General features: G+C 41.9%; 1 protein-coding gene across 1 annotated transcript; it reads left to right on the top strand.

The window, feature by feature from the left end:
* Positions 1–10,328: 10,328 nt before the first annotated feature.
* Positions 10,329–20,112, top strand: MSMP (microseminoprotein, prostate associated). The gene is made up of 4 exons (XM_073585836.1): positions 10,329–10,400; positions 11,443–11,545; positions 13,180–13,285; positions 19,857–20,112. The coding sequence occupies exons 1-4, from the start codon at positions 10,398–10,400 to the stop codon at positions 19,963–19,965; spliced, it is 321 nt and encodes a 106-aa protein (XP_073441937.1). The 5' UTR covers positions 10,329–10,397; the 3' UTR covers positions 19,966–20,112.
* The last annotated feature ends 1,838 nt before the right edge of the window (positions 20,113–21,950 follow it).

The following is a 21,950-nucleotide window of genomic DNA, read 5'->3' as shown; positions in this document are numbered from 1 at the left end:
AGTCAGCCAAATAGTCAGGAACATCATGTGACTGGGGAGAGGTGGAGAAATCAGGAGCATCACTAAGGGCACACCGACAACCCCAACTCACCACAGAAAAAGATTTCCAATCCAGAACTGGATTATGGATTTGTAACCAGGGAAACCCCAGAACAATGGTATCATGCAGATTATGCAACACCAAAAATCTGCAATTTTCTTGATGGTCTGGGGCGACCCGCATTACCACCTGGGTCCAAAACTGAGGTTTATCTTTAGCCAAAGGAGTAGCATCAATCCCCCTCAAAGGGATAGGCGTCCGCAGAGGTGTCATAGGAAATCCACAACGTTTAGCAAAATCCAAGTCCATAAGGTTTAGAGCTGCTCCCGAATCCACAAATGCCTTGGCGGAAAATGTGGACAGGGAGCAGATCAGAGTAAAAGCCAGAAGAAACTTAGGTTGAACACCACCAACAGAAAACGTGTGTGCAAAGCGCCTCTCTCGTTTAGGACAGACAGAAATAATATGCGAGGCATTTCCACAGAAAAAACACAACTTATTACGCCTTCTGAACTCCTGACGCTGCTCTCTGGACAAAACTCTATCACATTGCATAGGTTCAGTCATTTGTTCAACAGGTGGCAACACCTCTCATGCAGTTTTGCGTTCGCGCAAACGCCGATCAACCTGAATGGCTAATGACATAGAATCGTCAAGACCAGAGGGAACAGGAAATCCCACCATAGTATCTTTTACGGCTTCTGACAAACCCTTCCGAAAGAGAGCAGCCAAGGCATTATCATTCCAAGTAGTAAGTACCGCCCACTTTCGGAATTTTTGACAGTACAATTCTGCAGAATCTTGACCCTGATTCAATGCCAGCAGGGTCTTTTCAGCCTGATCAATGGCATTAGGTTCATCATACAACAAGCCCAAGGCTTGAAAAAATGCATTCACATTAGTCAGACTAGGATCATCTGGTTTCAAAGAAAACGCCCAATCCTGGGGATCGCCACGCAGCAAAGAAATGACAATTTTAACCTGCTGCGCGGAGCTCCCTGACGAGTTAGGCTTCAAGGCAAAAAATAATTTACAATTATTTTTGAAATTCAAAAATTTAGACCGATCACCACAAAATACATCAGGTGTAGGAATCTTTGGTTCAGCAGCATGTGAATGAGCAAGGTAGGCGGAAATTCCCCGCACTTCCGCAGCGAGCTGCTCCACACGATCAGACAATTGTTTTATCTCCATTGAGAGAAAAAAAAATTCCCCCTACGGCCTCAGAGATATAGAGGAAAAAATATACACACTTTTTTTTTTTTTTTTTGCAATTCTTTCCTGCTATTGAGTACCCTAGGATCTGCGGTTAGGCGGGTGATTCTGTTATGATTGAGTGACCGTAGGAGGCAGACACAAAAATAGAAGCTACATCCAGAAAACCAGAGGAACTGGCAACTATCCGATTGCAGACCCCTGAACCTATCAACACAACTAGCAGTAGCCGTGGGGGGTACCTACGGTGCCCTAGACCCCTCGAACACAGCCGGAGGACTATATAGCCTAAAGATAGAAAGGGAAATCTAAACTGCCCCAGAGCAGACCCCAAAGTAAAAGGCAGCCCCCAACATATAATGACGGTGAAGCAAGATGAAAAAACACTGACACAGATAGAAAGATAGGCTGAGCAAACGTTGGAGCCCAATCTAATCTAAACAGGAAAGGAAAGGAAAGCTGCTGTTAGCAAAAAACCCTATCAAAAACATAGGCCAGCAAGCTGAAATGGAAAAAGGCCCTGAAGCAACTAAGCTTCAAAACTAAATCAGCACTCTGGTATTTTCAGGAGACAGAGCTAAGGAGTTCAGCTCACCCCAGCAGGGAATGGCTGAAATCCAGAAAAAACAAAGCAAGGACAAATGCAAAAAGCAAGGAAGAAAACTTAGCTTTAGCAGAGCAGGAATTCAGACTGGACTCCAAGGATACCACAGAGAAATCAACCGCAGGGAAAATGGGAGTAGGCAGCCTTATATCCAGTCTGTGACTCCACTCAGCCAGTCATCATCATTAATCTCAGGTGTCTGATAATCAGACTCACTACCTCTCCTTACCAGAAGAGGGAGTTCCTCGGGCCTCAGTGATGAAGGTGAAAATGAACTCACAACACTATACCACCTTACACGGTGACAAAGAGGAAGGTGAAGATGAAAGTGCAGGTTCCTTGAGCAGGTGGGGGGGCATACTCATGGACGACGGCACTGGCACAGGGCCCCTCATAGTACGCAAAAGTGTCTCTGCCAGTGGGAGGACCCTCCCGCCGTCAGACACACCGCCGTACTATGAAGGGCCTTGTGCCAGTGCTGTCGCCAACGAGTGGGCCCCCCCTGCTTGCTCAGGATCACAGCACTTGCAAAGTTGAAATACTTACCTCTCCCTGCTCCACCGCCGTGACGTCTTCTGCGTTTCCTGACAGTGACATTTTGGTCAGAGAGTGCGATGACATCACGTCTGTACGCCCTCTGCCTAAACAGTCCAAGTGCAGTGAGATGGAAGATGGGGACGAGGAGGAGTCCAGACTAGTACAGGGATTCCCTAGCGAGACTTATTTAATTGTTTTCAATGTTGGGACAGCTATTTTTGGGGAGCACTATACTCTGGAAAATGATATATGAGGCCCACCATACACTGGAGCATACCAAAGGTGGACTTCAGAAACTGGAGCAGCATTTACAGGGCCCATTATGCACTGGAGCATTAGAAATGGGGCCCATTATATATGGAGCATTATTTGGGCCCATAACACAGTGGAGCATCATCCATGGGGACCAACATGTACTGTAGCATTATGTGGAGCTCATCATATACTGTTTCAAATATTATATGGGACCAATGATTCTGTAATGGAGAAATATATGGGCCTCATTACTCTGTATAGCGCACCGGTTTTGGAGCTATTGGAGAATTTAACCCCTTCATGACCCAGCCTATTTTGACCTTAATGACCTGGCCATTTTTTGCAATTCTGACCAGTGTCCCTTTATGAGGTAATAACTCAGGAACTCTTCAACGGATCCTAGCGATTCTGAGACTGTTTTTTCGTGACATATTGGGCTTCATGTTAGTGGTAAATTTAGGTCGATAATTTTTGCGTTTATTTGTGAAAAAATCAGAAATTTGGTAAAAATTTAGAAAATTTCGCAATTTTCACATTTTGAATTTTTATTCTGTTAAACCAGAGAGTTATGTGACACAAAGTGGTTACTAAATAACATTTCCCACATGTCTACTTTACATCAGCACAATTTTGGAAACAAATTTTTTTTTTGTTAGGAAGTTATAAGGGTTAAAAGTTGACCAGCGATTTCTCATTTTTACAACAAAATTTACAAAACCATTTTTTTTAGGGACCACCTCACATTTGAAGTCACTTTGAGGGGTCTATATGGCAGAAAATACCCAAAAGTGACACCATTCTAAAAACTGCACCCCTCTAGCTACTCAAAACTACATTCTAGAAGATTATTAACCCTTCAGGTGTTTCGCAGGAACTAAAGCAACGTGGAAAGAAAAAATGGACATTTTAATTTTTACAACAAAAATTTTCTTTTAGCATCAATTTTTTCATTTTCACATGGGCAACAGGATAAAATGGATCCTAAAATTTGTTGGGCAATTTCTCCTGAGTACACCGATACCTCATATGTGGTCATAAACCACTGTTTGGGCGCACGGCAGGGCTCAGAAGGGAATGAACGCCATTTGACTTTTGAATGGAAAACATGCTGGAATATTTAGCGGACACCATGTCGCGTTTGGAGAGCCCCTTTGTGCCTAAGCATTGGAGCTCCACCACAAGTGACCCCATTTTGGAAACTAGACCCCCCAAGGAACTTATCTACATGCATAGTGATCACTTTGAACCCCCAGGTGCTTCACAAATTGATCGGTTAAAACAAAAGTACTTTTTTCACAAACATTTTCTTTTAGCCTCAGTTTTTTCATTTTCACATGGGCAACAGGATAAAATGGATCCTAAAGTTTGTTGGGCAATTTCTCCTGAATACATCGATACCTCATATGTCGTCATAAACCACTGTTTGGGCGCACGACAAGGTCCGTAAGTGAAGGAGCGCTATTTGACTTTTTGAATGGAAAATTAGCTCCAATCGTTATCGGACACCATGTCGCGTTTGGAGAGCCCCTGTGTGCCTAAACAGTGAAAACCCCCCACAAGTGACCCCATTTTAGAAACTAGACCCCTTATGGATCTTACCTAGATGTGTAGTGAGCACTTTGAACCTCCAGGTGCTTCACAGAAGTTTATAAAACAGAGCAGTGAAAATAAAAAAATCATTTTTTTTCCTCAAAAATGATTTTTTAGCACGCTATTTTTTATTTTTGCAAGGGTAACAGGAGAAATTGGACAAAAAAAGTTGTTGTGCAATGTGTTCTGAGTACACCGATACCCTATTTATGGGGGGGGAACCACTGTTTGGGCGCATGGCAGGGCTCAGAAGGGAAGGAGCGCCATTTGACTTTTTGAAGTTAAAATTACCTCTAATCGTTAGCGGACACCATGTCGTGTTTGGAGAGCCCCTGTGTGCCTAAACATTGGAGCTTCCCCACAAATAACCCCATTTTGGAAACTAGACCCCCTAAGGAACTTTTCTAGATGCATAGTGAGCACTTTGAACCCCCAAGTGCTTCACAAAAGTTTATAACGCAGTGCCGTGAAAATAAAAAATATTTTTTTTAACTCAAAAAATTATCTTTTAGTGCACAATTTTTTATTTTCACAAGGGTACCAGGAGAAAATGGACCCCAAAAGTTGTTGTCCAGTTTGTCCTGAGTACGCTGGTACCCCATATGTGGGTGGGGGCCACTGTTTGGGCACACGTCGGGGCTCGGAAGGGAAGTAGTGACGTTTTGGAATGCAGACTTTGATGGAATGGTCTGCAGGCATCATGTTACATTTGCAGAGCCCCTGATGTACCTAAACTGTGGAAACTCCCCACAAATGAGCCCATTTTGGAAACTAGACCCCCCAAGGAACTTATCTAGATGTGTGGTGAGCACTTTGAACCCCCAAGTGCTTCACAGAAGTTTATAACGCAGAGCCGTGAAAGCAAAAAATCTTTTTTTTTGCTAAAAAAAAATGATTTTTAGCCAGCAATTTTTTTCCACAAGGGTAACAGGATAAATTGGACCCCAAAAGTTGTTGTCCAGTTTGTCCTGAGTATGCTGATACCCCATATGTGGGCGGGGACCACTGTTTGGGCGCACGTCGTGGCTCGGAAGGGAAGTAGTGGCATTATGAAATGCTGACTTTGATGGAATGGTCTGCGGGCGTCATGTTACATTTGCAGAGCCCCTGGTGTGCCTAAACTGTGGAAACCCCCCACAAGTGACCCCATTTTGGAAACTAGACCCCCCAAGGAACTTACCTAGATGTGTGGTGAGCACTTTGAACCCCCAAGTGCTTCACAAAAGTTTATAACACAGTGCCGTGAAAATAAAAAATATTTTTTTTAACTCAAAAAATTATCTTTTAGTGCACAATTTTTTATTTTCACAAGGGTACCAGGAGAAAATGGACCCCAAAAGTTGTTGTCCAGTTTGTCCTGAGTACGCTGGTACCCCATATGTGGGTGGGGGCCACTGTTTGGGCACACGTCGGGGCTCGGAAGGGAAGTAGTGACGTTTTGGAATGCAGACTTTGATGGAATGGTCTGCAGGCATCATGTTACATTTGCAGAGCCCCTGATGTACCTAAACTGTGGAAACTCCCCACAAATGAGCCCATTTTGGAAACTAGACCCCCCAAGGAACTTATCTAGATGTGTGGTGAGCACTTTGAACCCCCAAGTGCTTCACAGAAGTTTATAACGCAGAGCCGTGAAAGCAAAAAATCTTTTTTTTTTGCTAAAAGAAATGATTTTTAGCCAGCAATTTTTTTTCCACAAGGGTAACAGGATAAACTGGACCCCAAAAGTTGCTGTCCAGTTTGTCCTGAGTACGCTGATACCCCATATGTGGGTGGGGACCACTGTTTGGGCACACGTCGTGGCTCGGAAGGGAAGTAGTGGCATTATGAAATGCTGACTTTGATGGAATGGTCTGCGGGCGTCATGTTACATTTGCAGAGCCCCTGGTGTGCCTAAACTGTGGAAACCCCCCACAAGTGACCCCATTTTGGAAACTAGACCCCCCAAGGAACTTACCTAGATGTGTGGTGAGCACTTTGAACCCCCATTTGCTTCACAAAAGTTTATAACACAGTGCCGTGAAAATAAAAAATATTTTTTTTAACTCAAAAAATTATTTTTTAATGCACAATTTTTTTATTTTCACAAGGGTGCCAGGTGAAACTGGACCCCAAAAGTTGTTGTCCAGTTTGTCCTGAGTACGCTGATACCCCATATGTGGGCGGGGACCACTGTTTGGGCACACGTCGTGGCTCGGAAGGGAAGTAGTGGCATTATGAAATGCTGACTTTGATGGAATGGTCTGCGGGCGTCATGTTACATTTGCAGAGCCCCTGGTGTGCCTAAACTGTGGAAACCCCCCACAAGTGACCCCATTTTGGAAACTAGACCCCCCAAGGAACTTACCTAGATGTGTGGTGAGCACTTTGAACCCCCATTTGCTTCACAAAAGTTTATAACACAGTGCCGTGAAAATAAAAAATATTTTTTTTAACTCAAAAAATTATTTTTTAATGCACAATTTTTTTATTTTCACAAGGGTGCCAGGTGAAACTGGACCCCAAAAGTTGTTGTCCAGTTTGTCCTGAGTACGCTGATACCCCATATGTGGGCGGGGACCACTGTTTGGGCACACGTCGTGGCTCGGAAGGGAAGTAGTGGCATTATGAAATGCTGACTTTGATGGAATGGTCTGCGGGCGTCATGTTACATTTGCAGAGCCCCTGATGTACCTAAACTGTGGAAACCCCCCCAAGTGACCCCATTTTGGAAACTAGACCACCCAAGGAACTTATCTAGATGTATGGCGAGGACCTTGAACCCCCAAGTGCTTCACAGAAGTTTATAACGCAGAGCCGTGAAAATAAAAAATCATTTTTTTCCTCAAAAAAAAAAGATTTTTAGCTCACAATTTTTTTTTCACAAGGGTAACAGGATAAATTGGACCCCAAAAGTTCTTGTCCAGTTTGTCCTGAGTACGCTGATACCCCATATGTGGGTGGGGACCACTGTGTGGGTACACGTCGTGGCTCGGAAGGGAAGTAGTGGCATTATGAAATGCTGATTTTGATGGAATGGTCTGCGGGCGTCATATTACATTTGAAGAGCGCCTGGTGTGCCTAAATTGTGGAACCCCCCCACAAGTGACCCCATTTTGGAAATTAGACCCCCCAAGGAACTTATCTAGATGTGTGGTGAGCACTTTGAACCCCCAAGTGCTTCACAGAAGTTTATAACGCAAAGCAGTGAAAATAAAAAATCATTTTTTTTCCTCAAAAAATGATTTTTTAGCTCGCAAATTTTTATTTTCCCAAGGGTAACAGGAGAAATTAGACCCCAAAAGTTGTTGTCCAGTTTGTCCTGAGTACGCTGATACCCCATATGTGGGGAGGAACCATTGTTTGGGCGCACGTAAGGGCTGAGAATGGAAGTAGTGACATTTTGAAATGCAGACTTTGATGGAAAGGTCTGCGGTCGTCGTTACGTTTGCAGAGCCCCTGATGTGCCTAAACAGTAGAAACCCCCACAAGTGACCCCATTTTGGAAACTAGACCTTCCAAGGAACTTATCTAGATGTCTGGTGAGCACTTGGAACCCCCAAGTGCTTCACAGACGTTTACAACGCAGAGACGTGAAAATAAAAAAATCATTTCTTTTCCAAAAAAATAATTTTTTAGCCCCCAATTTTTTATTTTCCCAAGGGTAACAGGAGAAATTAGACCACCAAAGTTGTTGTGCAATTTTTCCTGAGTACGCTGATACCCCATATGTTGGGGTAAACCACTGTTTGGGCACACGTCAGGGCTTGGAAAGAGGGAGCACCGTTTGACTTTTTGAACGCAAAATTGGCTGGTATCAATGGTTGCACCATGTCGCGTTTAGAGACTCCCTGATGTGCCTAAACAGTGGAAACCCCTCAATTCTAACTCCAACCCTAACCCCAACACACCCCTAACCACAACCCTAACCCCAACACATCCCTAACCCTAATCCCAACCCTAACCATAACCCTAACGCCAACACACCCCTACCCCTATCCGTAACCCTAATTCCAACCCTAACCCTAATTCCAACCCTAACCCCAATTCCAACCCTAACCCTAGTTCTAACCCTAATTCCATCCCTAACCCTAATTCCAACCCTAACCCTAATTCCAACCCTAACCCTATTTCCAACCCTAACCCTAACCCTCTTTCCAACCCTAACCCTAACCCTCTTTCCAACTCTAACCCTCTTTCCAACCCTAACCCTCTTTCCAACCCTAACCCTTTTTCCAACCCTAACCCTAACCCTAATGGAAAAATAAAAATAATTTCTTTATTTTATTAGTTGATCCTGCCTATGGGGGTGATAAACGGGGGGTTTATTTACTTTTCATTCTATTTTGATCACTGTGAGAGTTTATCACAGTGATCAAAATAGAATGAAGGGAAATTGCAGCCGGCGGGGGGACTGCGCATGCGCCCGCCATTTTCAAGATGGCGGCGCCCATGGTCTGGGACCGCGGGACACCGGGAGGCGGAGAGGGACATCGGAGGTACCGAGGGGGGGTCGGAAGGTGGGGGGAGCACAGAGAAGGGGGAGGGGAGCCGATGATGACGGCGGCGGCACATTGCCGCCGTCAGTCGGTATCGGGGGCCGATCGTCCCCGTGAGCCGTGGGGGGGGTCGTATCACGGTCTCCAGCCATGTCCGATGCTACTGCAGCATCGGCCATGGCTGGATTGTAATATTTCATAAATTTTCATTGATGAAATATTACTATTGCTCTGATTGGCTGTTTCACTTTTAACAACCAATCAGAGCAATCGTAGCCATGTGGGGGCGAAGCCACGCCCCCTATGGTGAAGAACAAAGCCCCCTGTATCTGCGGGTCGGGTGACCTTTCAGTGACCCTGGTCACCCGACCTGCAGGGGGGCTTTAAAGTCATGAAGCCACATAGGTGTCATGGGTCGTTCTGGTACGACTTTTCATGACGCCTACGTGGCGTCAAAGGTCGTGAAGGGGTTAAAATGGATATCAGTCATGAGATGTAAGAAGTGAAGTATTTTTATTGTACTATACCGCTATGTCTCTGCCGTATCAGACGATCATGAATTGTGGCATGTGTTAAAAGAGCCCAGTGACACTCTTAGGCCCAGGGCCCACGAAAATCTGGAGCCAGCCCTACCTCCCCCCCACAACTTTAGCCAAATAACCCCCAGTTTTCAATGCCTAACTATTATTATAAAGTAAATTAAGGTTGACAAGTTTAAGTAATAAGAATTGATGTTTTTGGCATTAAAATGGGCACTGTAGGTGTGTTTCCTGTCCTCCACTCCCTGCCGACCTTGGTTCCCCATTGACTAGCATTGGGTTTCGTGTTTCAGTCGGCCTTCAACTTTCCACGATAATCGGACGATTTCGTTCGACCCGACTTTGGAGAAAGTCGGGTTTCATGAAACCCGACTCGACCCGAAAAAAGGCAAAGTCGCTCATCTCTATTATTCAGGATACTCTCCAAGTGTGGCTTCTTTATTCAGGAACAATATATGATAAAATTAATAGATCAGGAAAACATCATTTGGGTGTCTCTATCTGTGCAGCATCTACAGCAGGCTGCTTCTCTCATACACAGACACAGGAAAAAAAAGCAGAAAATACAGTCAAATGCACCTCCTGTGTGAGCCTCTGGGAGTTTTCTTTTGTTCTAACTTTATAAACAGCATATAAATCTAGCAGATAAACACTCATAGATAGGAATAGAGTTGTTGCACCAAGCATATTCCAACAATGATGCTATCAAGTACTTACAGTATAATGAATGGGTGGGACACAGAACAGAGACTAAGGCTATGTTGGGAAAGCTTTTTGTCACCCTTTAAGGTGTTGTGTATACGTTTGGTTTGGCCTCCTATTGAATCTAATGGTGTTTGGATATGTTTGTCGAACTATTCGTTGAACATGTTCAGCGAATGTCTATTCATTCAGCGAATCGAACTGAACCGAACCTTGAAAGGTTCGCTCATCTCTAGTTAGCATAGTCATAAACTGGGTGTATTCAGATAACAAGAACAGAACAGTAAATATAACAGCTTAAGTATATATTTGATTTCAACCACATATTAAAGGATGTGGCGTTACAGAATTCCAATGAAGATTACAAAATATGTATAAATACTCCAGTACAAAGCTCAGATAATAAAGTACAAGGAGCTTACTCACCGCTACAGAAGATGGTAAGTCTCTCATATCTGCTCTATTTATGTATACAAGAATAAAACATATTTTAAAATTTTTTGCACAAGATTTGTCCTTAGAGGATTAACATTAAGGTTCCTTCAAACATATTATTTCTGTACAATTGTTATTGCTTCTAAAAATGCCATGAATTGAAAGTGAGTTTTTTTTCAAATAGTTTTTATACAGTCTGTGTTTTTTTTTTTATTTGTAGAATTTTATATATGTACCGTATTTTTTTTTTTCTGGTGTATCGCAAGTCCCATAGAGAATTCTATGGCAAAAATAAAATGCTGAAATTTAAAAAAAAGAAAAAAAGCCACAAACCCTCAAATCACCACAAAAATGTGAAAGACAAAAAATTTTTGTTTATCATTTCTAATTATTTGCTATAGACTTTGGAGTAACATCTGGCTGAAGTGCTTTTGGCAAAAAAGGTATTAACAACATCAATGAAAAAACTGGCACAAAAAAGCTACAAACCGCTGAAGACTGAATTTAGTCTTATCAAGCTTACAATCTACAGAGTATTGATGGTGGGGGGAGGAAACCGTAGGGTAAGGGATTGGAGCAGCTCCGGTGGTAGTCAAGTGGCAGCGGGGATATTGCAGGCTGCAGGCTTCATGAAGAGATGAGTTTTCAGGTTGCATCTGAAGATTTCAATTGTAGAAGACAATCTGATATTCAGAGGTAATAAGTATTATAGGATGGGGAGGTTCGGAAGAAATGAGGGAAATGGATGGAGAGATGTGAACATTCATTAAAACAATGAGGTTTGTGGATTGCTGGAAATAGTGATGGAGATGGAAACAAGTGTGGTGGTAAATGAGAGAGATGGATGATGAGATCATGAGATAGTAAAGGTCAGGTGGGAGAATATTAGCCATGAGATTACATTGCTTCTATATTTCTAATGTGCACATGTAGACCAAGATCACCGGTATGGAGACTGAAGATTTTATATTATTGTAATCAACAGTACACACCTATTCACAGTAGGGAGTGAACAGTTTTCATTAGAGTTATTTTTCTACCCTTTAGAAACACCTTTTTGTGATCGTGTTTGGTGCTGCGATTTGCCTGACTGTTTGCAATGCGGCTTGTTTCATGGCAGAGCCTGAATTTCAAGGAAAACCTGTAAATGGTAAGTAACAGTATATGCATAGCTACAGCATATCCGATCAACAATAGATTGATAACATAGATTTGAATAATAAAGTCAAATAGCTACCAAAAAATACCACTACACAAGTAACATACAGTATCTCAAAAGTAAATGCCCATTCTACACAGACACTCAGCAGTAGATACAGTTGTATATAATAACACAGTTGCATGCCCAGCGGATAAGGAAACTTATCGAAATTACATGCAACCCATAAGTAACAGAAATAATTTCATAAATGTTTTAAAATTATAAATGATGACGATCGTGATAAAAACTTCTAGAACAAACACTGCACAAAAGAATTAATGCAAATTGTCTCTTAGGCTCGTTAAAGGGTCAACATTGACTTTTAGGATTGCTACCTCCAATAGGTGGCACTAGAGTCCTAGTCCTCTTCCTCTCTGAAGAGACAATTTGCATAATTAGCATATTTCCCAGAGGAGCATTGCGGCTTTAAGTCTCCTCACCTCGACATGCTTAGCATGTCATTCTCCGCAAGGAGAAATGATACTTCTTGGACAAAAGAATTAATATACAGTACATAATCTGCAATCTTTTACTCGGATCTTATTATGGCTAGTCTTATATATTCAGTAGAAACCAGAAGTTTACATACACTATATAAAAAGTCACATATGGTCACTTTTGCTTGGGGGGGGGCACAAAATACCGCTTGGGGAAAAAAATGGACCAGAATAGTGTATGCAATAGAAAGCAGTTCCTGCAGCCATTTGCTATGTGGATGAGCCTATGGAGCCAATAATTTGCCGTAGTGATTAGTCCATTTTTTCGTACGGCTATCTGAATCTCGTCCCACTGATTTGGCCCAACTTCTCATTTTTTTTTAAAGTTGTAAATGCTTGTTAAAAAACAATGAATGTCAAATATTTTTCACAGGTGTTTTACAAGCATTTTAGGTGTCGTCTTTTTAAACATCACGCTACATTTTGTACATTTATTAATTATGCGTTGCTTATACAGCGACATTAATTCCACAGCTCTTTACAGGCATCATCTTCACTGTCCCCATTGGGTTTCACAATCTAAATTCCCTATCAATATGTCTTTGACGTGAGGGAGGAAACCCACACAAACACGGGGAGAACATGCAAACTACTTCCAGATGCTGTCCTTGGCGGGATTATAACCCAGGATCCCAGCGCTGCAAGGGAACTGTATATCTGTTTCTCATGGCATGTTTTTCAGGAGTGGTGCTTTAAATGTAAGTCTTCTGCCCCCTGTCTGATACTCACCTTCCAGCGTTTTCATAGTTTTTTCCCGCTGCTCCCGTTGATCTCCGGCGAAAAGTGACCTGCCTGCAGATCCAGTGTTTCATTTCAATTTAAGAGCCTTCTTCTGACTCTCATAGAATTGTATTGAGAGCTTGTGATGTAGCTTCTGACTCCTGGCCAGTCAGAACTATTGTCACAAGATGGCGCCAAGGGACTGGAGCTTGGCAGAAAAATGATAAAGAAGCTGGAGGGTGAATGTATGACAGGGGGGCAGGGGCTTACAATTAAAGGGCCATTCCAGACCTTACCAAAAAGTTGTGGTTAAAAAAAATGTAACAGCATTCTTTCTTAAGTGAAATCTTTTTCAATTACTTGCAGGTTGTTTTTTTCAGGGCGAATTCCATGCACTTTCCAGTGACTGGGTAACGAAGGATTGTCTGAAATGCTATTGTCATCCTGATGGGATGTTGACCTGTTGTAATATGTAAGTTAATTATCTTATTTGAAAGAATAAAAACTGTAGTCGACAAACATTTTAAAAAAAATAAAAAAAGTGTATACAGTCTACTGGATTCAACCTGTTGATTATTGCATGTACTTTATCAGATTTCTGATGTAACGTCAAATATTTTGCAGAATAGTGGACAGATTGTTATGACACATTAGTCTGTATCGGCATTAAGGCTATGTGCACACGTGCAGAAATGCTGTGGAAATATCCTCAGCATTTCTGCAACTCTCCACGAAAAACAAGCGTTTTGCAAGCATTTTTCACTTGTGGAATGCTTGCGCATTCCAAGCGATTTCAAACATCGCTTGGAAATGTGATCAACAGGTTGGTCACACTCGTCAAGCATAGTGCTTGACAAGTGTGACCAACTTTTTACTATTGATGCTGCCTATGCAGCATCAGTAGTAAAAGATAGGATGTTAAAAATAAAAAAAATAAAAAATATTGTTATTCTCACCTTCCGATGGCTCCCGATCTGCTCTGCGGCGCTCGCGGCATTTTCCGGTCCCAGTCCGGTCCTGAGATGGCGTCGCGCTCTCACGAGCACGACGTCATCAGCTGTCATTCGCGCAAAGCATTACTGGGACTGGAAAATGCCGGGAGCGTGGTGAGAGGTCAGAAGGACTCCAGGGGCCGCCGGAGGGTGATTATATCTCTATTTTTTATTTTTATTCTATTTTTTACAGGATTATGGTACCCAGGGCCTGGAGGAGAGTCTCCTCTCCTCCAGACCCTGGGTACCATACGCACATTGAGCGCTCACTTTACGCATGGTGGGCATAGCCACATGCGTAAAGTGAACATTTCAATGCAATCCTATGGGTGCAGAATCGCTGTGATTCTGCAAAAAGAATGAGCATGCTGCGTATTTTTCCGCTATGCGGTTCCGCAGCAGAAAAATCCGCAGCATTAGTACAGCATTGCGGAATCCCATAGGATTGCATGGGATGCATTTTCTCTGCGTTTTCATGGCGATTCCACAGCGGAAAAACATCACGAAAGCACAAAAAAAAACCAACGTGTGCACACAGCCTAAAGCTCAAAATCAAATTTTCCAAACTCGGTAATTTTTTTTTGGAGTGGGGGAGGAAACCGATGTGGAGAACTTATAAACTACAGGTAGATGTTTTGCTTTGTTATATGCAAACCTTGTGCCCAAGCAATTTGAGACATCATCGAGACAATAGCGATAACGACTGAACCAACATTCCGCCACTGGACATTATGCAGGCTGTGATCTGGCAACTTGTATTCATATTTCAGTGAACTGTTTTCTATAATTTACATGGACTTAGAAAGAGAAGATCATTGTAGTTGTGCATTTTTAGTAAATCTAATCTAACTAATCATTTCTGGATGGCCCATAGGCTTCAAATATGTGGGCAGTCGCGGTTCTAATCTGCAGTGACGTTCTAAAATTTCACTGTGTTGTAGAGCAGCGAGCGAGCCGGCTGTCAATCACAACTGAGCTCCCATAGAGAAAGCAGGAACAGCTTATTACTGTATCTGCCATCTAAGTGCTATACAATAATACGAAGCGCTAATATGATTTTGTTGCTGGGTTTGGGGGGGGGGACAGGAACTGTTGGGTCTTAGGTGACCCCTTAGGCCTCTTTCACACTTCAGTTTTTTGCATCAGTTCAAATCCGCCAAAAAGGCAGAGAAGCGGATCCGTTCTGAACTGATGTGAACGGATGGCACAGGATCCGTTTTCAGACGGATCCTGAAAATGAGGAAATTTAAAGGAAACGCTGGCGGGGAAGGAGAGAGAGAGAGAGAGAGAGAGAGATAATAAATAACATTTCCCACATGTCTACTTTACATCAGTACATTTTTGGAAACATAATTTTTTCTTGTTAGGAAGTTATAAGGGTTAAAAGTTGATCAGCGATTTCTCATTTTTCCAGCAAAATTTACAAAACCATTTTTTAGGAACCACATCACATTTGAAGTGACTTTGAGTGGTCTATATGACAGAAAATACCCAAAAGTGACACCGATCTAAAAACTTCACCCCTCAAGGTGTTCAAAACCACATTTAGGCTGTGTGCCCACGATGCGATTTTTAAGCGTTTTTGCCGCGATTTTAGGCGTGAAAACGCTGCGAAAACGTTTAAAAATCGTGTACAGAACGCCCCCCATGCATTCCTATGGCATTCCGCACATGCTGTGCTAATGCTGCGCTTTTTTCCACGGCGGAATCGCATCGCGGAAAAAATCGCAGCATGCTCATTCTTTTGTGCGGAATCGCAAAGAATTGCCGCGATTCCGCACCCATAGGAATGCATGAGAATCGCTTACTTCCCGCATGTGGCTATGCCCACCATGCGGGAAGTTAAGCGTCTCATGTGCGGTTGGTACCCACGGTGTGGAGGAGAGGAGACTGTCCTCCAGGCCCTGGGTACCATACCCCTGTAAAAAAAAGAATAAAAAATAAAAAATCGGGGGTATATTTACCTTCCGACGTCCCGCGCTGCATTCCCGGCCTAAGCGTTCCCAGTAATGCCTTGCGGCAAGGTCCTGTGATGACGTAGTCTCGCGTGACTCTAGCGGTCTCGCGAGATCGCTATAGTAACGCGAGACCAACGTCATCACAGGTCTCGCAAGGCATTACTGCGAACGCTGAGGCCCGGGATGGCAGCGCGGGACATCGGAAGGTAAATATACCCCGATTTTTTATTTTTTTTATCATTTTTAACATTTTATCTTTTACTATTGATGCCGCATAGGCGGCCTCAATAGTAAAAAGCTGCTCACACTTGTCAAACACTATGTTTGACGAGTGTGACCAACCTGTCAATCACTTTCCAAGCGATGCTTCAAATCGCTTGGAAAGTGCTTGAGAAAATCGCGGCAAAATCGCAAACAGAATCGCGGTGAAATCGCGCGGAAAAAAACGCGCGATTTCTGGGAAGGAGTCCGGTTTTCAGTGTGCGTTTTAACATGCAACGTGGGCACATAGCCTTAAGAAGTTTATTAACCTTTCAGTTTCTTCACGAGAATTGACGCAATGTGGAAGAAAAAAAATGAACATTTAACTTTTTTCACTAAACAACTTTTTTATTTTCACATGGGTAACAGTAGAAAATGGACCAAAAAATTTGCTGTAAAATTTTTAGTGAGTACGCCAATTCCCCATTTGTGGGGGAATACCACTGTTTGTGCGCTCGGCTGGGTTCGGAAGGGAAGGAGCACCGTTTTTGAGCGCAAAGTTGGTTGGAATCGAGAGCGTCCACCATGACACGTTTGGAGAGCCTCTGATGTGCCTAAACAGTGGAAACGCCTCTCAAGTGACCCCATTTTGGAATCCATACACCTCAAGGATTTTATCAAGTGGTTGAGTGAGCATTACGACACAGAAATTGATAACATTAGGTTATCATATTGAATATGTCGTCATGTTGAGTGCAAATGCTCGCTACTACAGTTTGCATCGGGTGCTCGGATATGCACCAAATATCGCGGGTAATCGAGTGATATGCTCGAGTCACTGCCTTGCATGTTTCACGGCTGTTAGACACCCAATAAAAGTGCATTGATCTGCAAAGGGGAAGAAAAAATTGATCCAGCTTCTGATCCACAGTTCATGGAGACACGGATAAAATCATGAAGTCTTTATACCAGAAGAAAAAAAATCAGTAGCAAGATTCAAAAATACAAAATACAGGAAACATGAGGATACCAGATGCATTCTAAGACATCGTTTAAACACAAATCAGCGATACTCCGTGTATATCCAAGCACCCGATGCAAACTCGAGTAGCGAGCACTTGTGCTCAACACTAGCCGTCATATCGTCATGGTTTTCTTTTACTATTGAAAAAAACTCAATTCTATCCCTAACCCCAAACCCTAACACAACCCTAACCTCAATGCTAACTGCAAATAATGGAAAAATTAAAACAAATTATTTTATAATTTGTATCTAAATAAGGGGATTACAAAGGGGATTTATTATTTTTTGTCTTTTGACAGGGTCTATCACAGGGATCAAAAGGAACAATAGGAAAAATACCCTATTGTTGCGGGGTACCAGCTGGCAGATCTTGGCAAGCATATTGTGTATGTGCCTGCCATTTTCTTCCAGACCATTGACACGGAGGGCTGGGGGACGGAGCGCCCAGAGGATTGCAGAGGCATTGGGTGGGCTTGGGGGACTCCATTTCTGTCTTTTCTGATATGCTAGGCGACCTGCGTCGAATGCAAAATGTTGGAATTTGATGCGGTCAGTGCATCGTCAAAACGACGCATGCGGAGGCATCCGCACGACCTGCGTACCCAAAGTTAAAGATAGGGTATGCAGGCCACACGCAGAAGTATGCGGCAGTAGGCCGAGCTTGACGGAGGAGGTGCAGCAGTGGGCGGAGCTTCACGGAAGAAGTCCGCAGCCCTCCTCAGCTCAACCATGCGCAAATGGAAACCTAGCCTTAGATCATGTCGGAGAAGAGAGACATATAAATTCAAAATCAGACTTTTTTATGTGATCGCTGTTATATGGTTGCTGAGACCCGGAGATTTTCCGATGCTAGGAGCGCTATACTCTTATGTCTCAGCACTGAGGAATAAGTATCCTTAACTGCTGCCATTAAAAGGCGTATCTGCGGTCGTTAATGGGTTAAAGACAACATATTTCCTTTGTGTTTTAGGAAAAAAATATTATATTGTCATTTTTTACATTTTAAAAATTACAAAAAGGTAAATGCATCTATGGATAAGTTTGGGCACTCATGAAGATTTGTGTGCTCAGATAACTTTGACCAAAGTTGACCTTAATTAACCTGTTAGGGTTATGGCTTATTCACCATCATCATTAGGAAAGGCCAGGTAATGCAAATTTCCCAGCTTTATAAAAACCCTGTCTCCTTTAACCTTTTGCCAAAAAACAGCAGTCATGGGTTCTTCTTAGCAGCTGCCTAGCACTCGGAAAATAAAAATAGTGGAGGCCCAAAAAGCAGGAGAAGGCTATAAGAAGATAGCAAAGCATTTTCAAGTTGCCCTTTCCTCAGGTCAAATTGGAATTAAGAAATGGCAGTTATCAGGAACAATGTGGGTCAAGATAAGATCTAGAAGACCAAGCAAAAATTTGATGAGAGCTGCTTGTGGGATTGCTAGAGAGGCAAATCAGAACTCCTGCTTGACTGCAATTGAACTTCAGAAAGATTTAGCTGACTCTGAAGTTGCACAAATATAGCATTCACGGAAGAGTCATGAGAAGAAAATCTCTCCTACGTCCTCACCATAAAACTCAGAGTTAGAAGCATGTAAAAGAATATCCAAACAAGCCAGATGCATTTTGGAAAGAAGACCTGTGGACCGATGAGGTAAAAATAGAACTCTTTGGCCACAATGATCAAAGGTATGTGTGGAGATAATAGGGCACAGAATTGCAGGATAGAACATCTAACCAACCATTAAGCATGGCGGTGGATCAGTCATGCTTTGGGTTTGTGTTGCTGCCAATGGCATGGGGAACATTTGACGGGTAGAGGGAAGAATGGATTTAATGAAATCAGCAAATTCTTCATGTAAACATTACTGTGAAAAGCAGACCTTGCAAAGAGGATGGCTTAAAAAAATGGATAATTATCCTAAACACACATCAAAATGCACAATAGATGACCTTTTCTTCATAACTAGGTCCCTCTCATCAAGTTCTCACATGCCCTCACTCCTCTTGGTATCTGTTGATTTATGTAATTATTGTTATGATGTAATGTCTTCTATTGTCTGTACAGGTCCCCTCTAAAAGGTAAAGTGCTGCGGAATATGTTGGCGCTATAGAAATAAAATTATCATTAATATTATTGTTACATCCTAAGGTGCAAGCTGAAGGTTTTACAATGATCCTCACAGTCCCCTGATTTGAACATCATCTCACAGAACTGGAAGAATTTTCCAAGGAAGAATGGATGGAAAAAAAATAAATTATATATATATATATATATATATATTTATTTATTTAGTTTTTTTTTTTGCCTAAAACACAAAGGAAATGTGTCATCTTTAACTTTAGGCCTAGGCCTTTTAGAGATCATTTCATCTTCAGCTTGCTTAACTGTTCACAATTAACAGTAATTTTGACAAGGGATGCCCAAACTTTTACATGCTACTGTAAAAGACATTATCACAGAAAGGGGAACAAATTTTAAGATTTATTTTAGTGGTCCATTGTGGTTATGAAAAAGATCATAAAAATGTAGAAAACAGAAATGTATTTGCTTTATTTTCCCACCAATGTTGGCAAGTAAATAGAAAAAGTGCATAATATCTAAATTAAGTTCCAAGTATCATAAAAGTATCATTCTAAAATTATTTTACTATCTTAATAACATTTTTTTACAGTTCCTTCAACCTCATGTTCTAAAAATCCCACAAATATACCTCGAGGGGTAAATAGCCAAGTGCTGAACTGGTTAATAAAGCTATCTAAGAATCATTATGTCTCATACCAAGCTGCATTACCCATGACTAATTCCAGTAATGCATTAAGTAACCTTTTTTACAATCTTTTCTAACACACATCATATATACTTTTTGTACACAGGCTTGGTTTGGTAATTGACCTTAAAGGAAGTGGATGTGAAGTCTTGGAAGATAAAGAGACCTGCACTATAAAAATCGTGGACAAGGATGATCACTCAAAAGAATGCTAATAAAACCTAAACCATTTCAAAATTATTAACTTTTTTCAAAGTTCAGGTAAAAAAATCCTTTAAAAAATTGCAGAGAAAGCTATAGAAACATCTGCGGCAAACGTTATCTTTAAATAGGAAATAAAAAAAATTCATAGCTGTAGGAAATTGTTTGGGGTCTTATTTTTATATCATTCAATGTTTGAAATTCAAGATCGGAAGACAATAGAAATGGCCTATCACAGAAAATGGATAGAATATTAAAGTGTAGTTTTGGGCAAAACTAAAATAGGGACGAGATTTCTGAACTAAAATAGTATTATCCATATGTTGTTGTACATTAACCCCTTTCTGTCATGTGACGTACTATCCCGTCCATGTGCCCTGGGACTTAATTCCCAGGGACGGGATAGTACGTCACAGCAATCAGCGGCGCCCACGTGGTGAGCGCCGCTGATCGCGGCCGGGTGTCAGCTGATTATCACAGCTGACACCTGGCACAATGTGTCAGGGGCGGTCACTGACCACCCCCGACATGTTAACCCCTTGCACACCGTGATCTGTGATGTGACAGAACAGCGATCTGTCACAGAACAGTGATGTCCCACCTGGGACAATGTAATAAAGTTAAAAAAAAAAAAAGTGTAAAAATAATTTAAAAAAAATCGCTAAATAAATAAAAAAAAAAAAATATTCCCTAATAAATTCATTTTTTGGAAATAAAAAACCCAAAACAATAAAAGTACACAGATTTGGTATCGCCGCGTCCGTAACCACCCGCCCTATAAAACTGTCCCATTAGTTAACCCCTTTAGCGAACCCCTTAAAAAATAAAAATAAAAAACGACGCAAAAAATAATAATTTATTATCATGCTGCCAAACAAAAAGTGCAATAACGCGCGATCAAAAAGACCCATATAAATATGCATTGTACCGCTGAAAACATCATCTTGTCCTGCAAAAAACGAGCCACCATACAGCATCATCAGTGAAAAAATAAAAAAGTTATAGCTCGTAGAATAAAGTGTTGAAAAAATAATTATTTTTTATATAAAATTGTTTTCATTGCATAAAAGCACCAAAACATAAAAAAACGACCTAAATGAGGTATCGCTGTATCCGCACTGACCCGAAGAATAAAACCGCTTTATCAATTTTACCGCACACGGAACGGGGTAAACGCACCCCCCAAAAGAAATTCATGAAATGCTGGTTTTTTTTTATTCTGCGTACCAAAAATCGGAATAAAAAGCGATCAAAAGATGTCATGTGCCCGAACATGATACCACTAAAAGCGTCAACTCGTCTCGCAAAAAATAAGACCTCACATGACTCAGTGGGTCGAAATATGGAAAAATTATAGCTGTCAGTATGTGGTGATGCAAAAACTGTTTTTACAATAAAAAGCGTGTGACAGCTGCCAAACATAAAAACTGCCATAAATAGTAAATCAAACCCCCCGTTATCACCCCCTTAGTTAGGGAAAAATAATAAAATTAAAAAAAGTATTTATTTCCATTTTCACAATAGGGTTAGGGTTAGGGCTACGGCTAGGGTTAGGGCTAGGGTTAGGGCTGAGATTAGGGTTAGGGGTGTGTTGGGGTTAGGGTTGGAGTTAGAATTGGGGGGTTTCCACTGTTTGGGCACATCAGGTGCTCTCCAAATGCAACATGGCGTCTGATCTCAATTCCAGCCAATTCTGCGTTGAAAAAGTCAAAAGGTGCTCCTTCCCTTCCAAGCTCTGCCATGCGCCCAAACAGTGTTTTACCCCCACATATAGGGTATCAGCGTACTCAGGACAAATTGCAAAACAAGTTTTGGGGTCCAATTTCTCCTGTTACCCTTAGGAAAATAAAAAATTGGGGGCAAAAATATCAATTTTGTGGAAAAAAATGATTTTTTTATTTTCACGCCCGGGTGTTATAAACTTCTGTGAAGCACTTGGGGGTTCAAAGAGCTCACCACACATCTAGATAAGTTCCGTGGGGGGTCTAGTTTCCAAAAT

The sequence above is a fragment of the Dendrobates tinctorius genome, unplaced genomic scaffold (assembly GCF_039654945.1).
Source record: "Dendrobates tinctorius isolate UK_male_01 unplaced genomic scaffold, ASM3965494v1 ptg000089l, whole genome shotgun sequence".
Classification (NCBI taxonomy): domain Eukaryota; kingdom Metazoa; phylum Chordata; class Amphibia; order Anura; family Dendrobatidae; genus Dendrobates; species Dendrobates tinctorius.
Note: the sequence above shows the minus strand (reverse complement) of the source record. Positions and strands in the feature narration are given on the sequence as shown.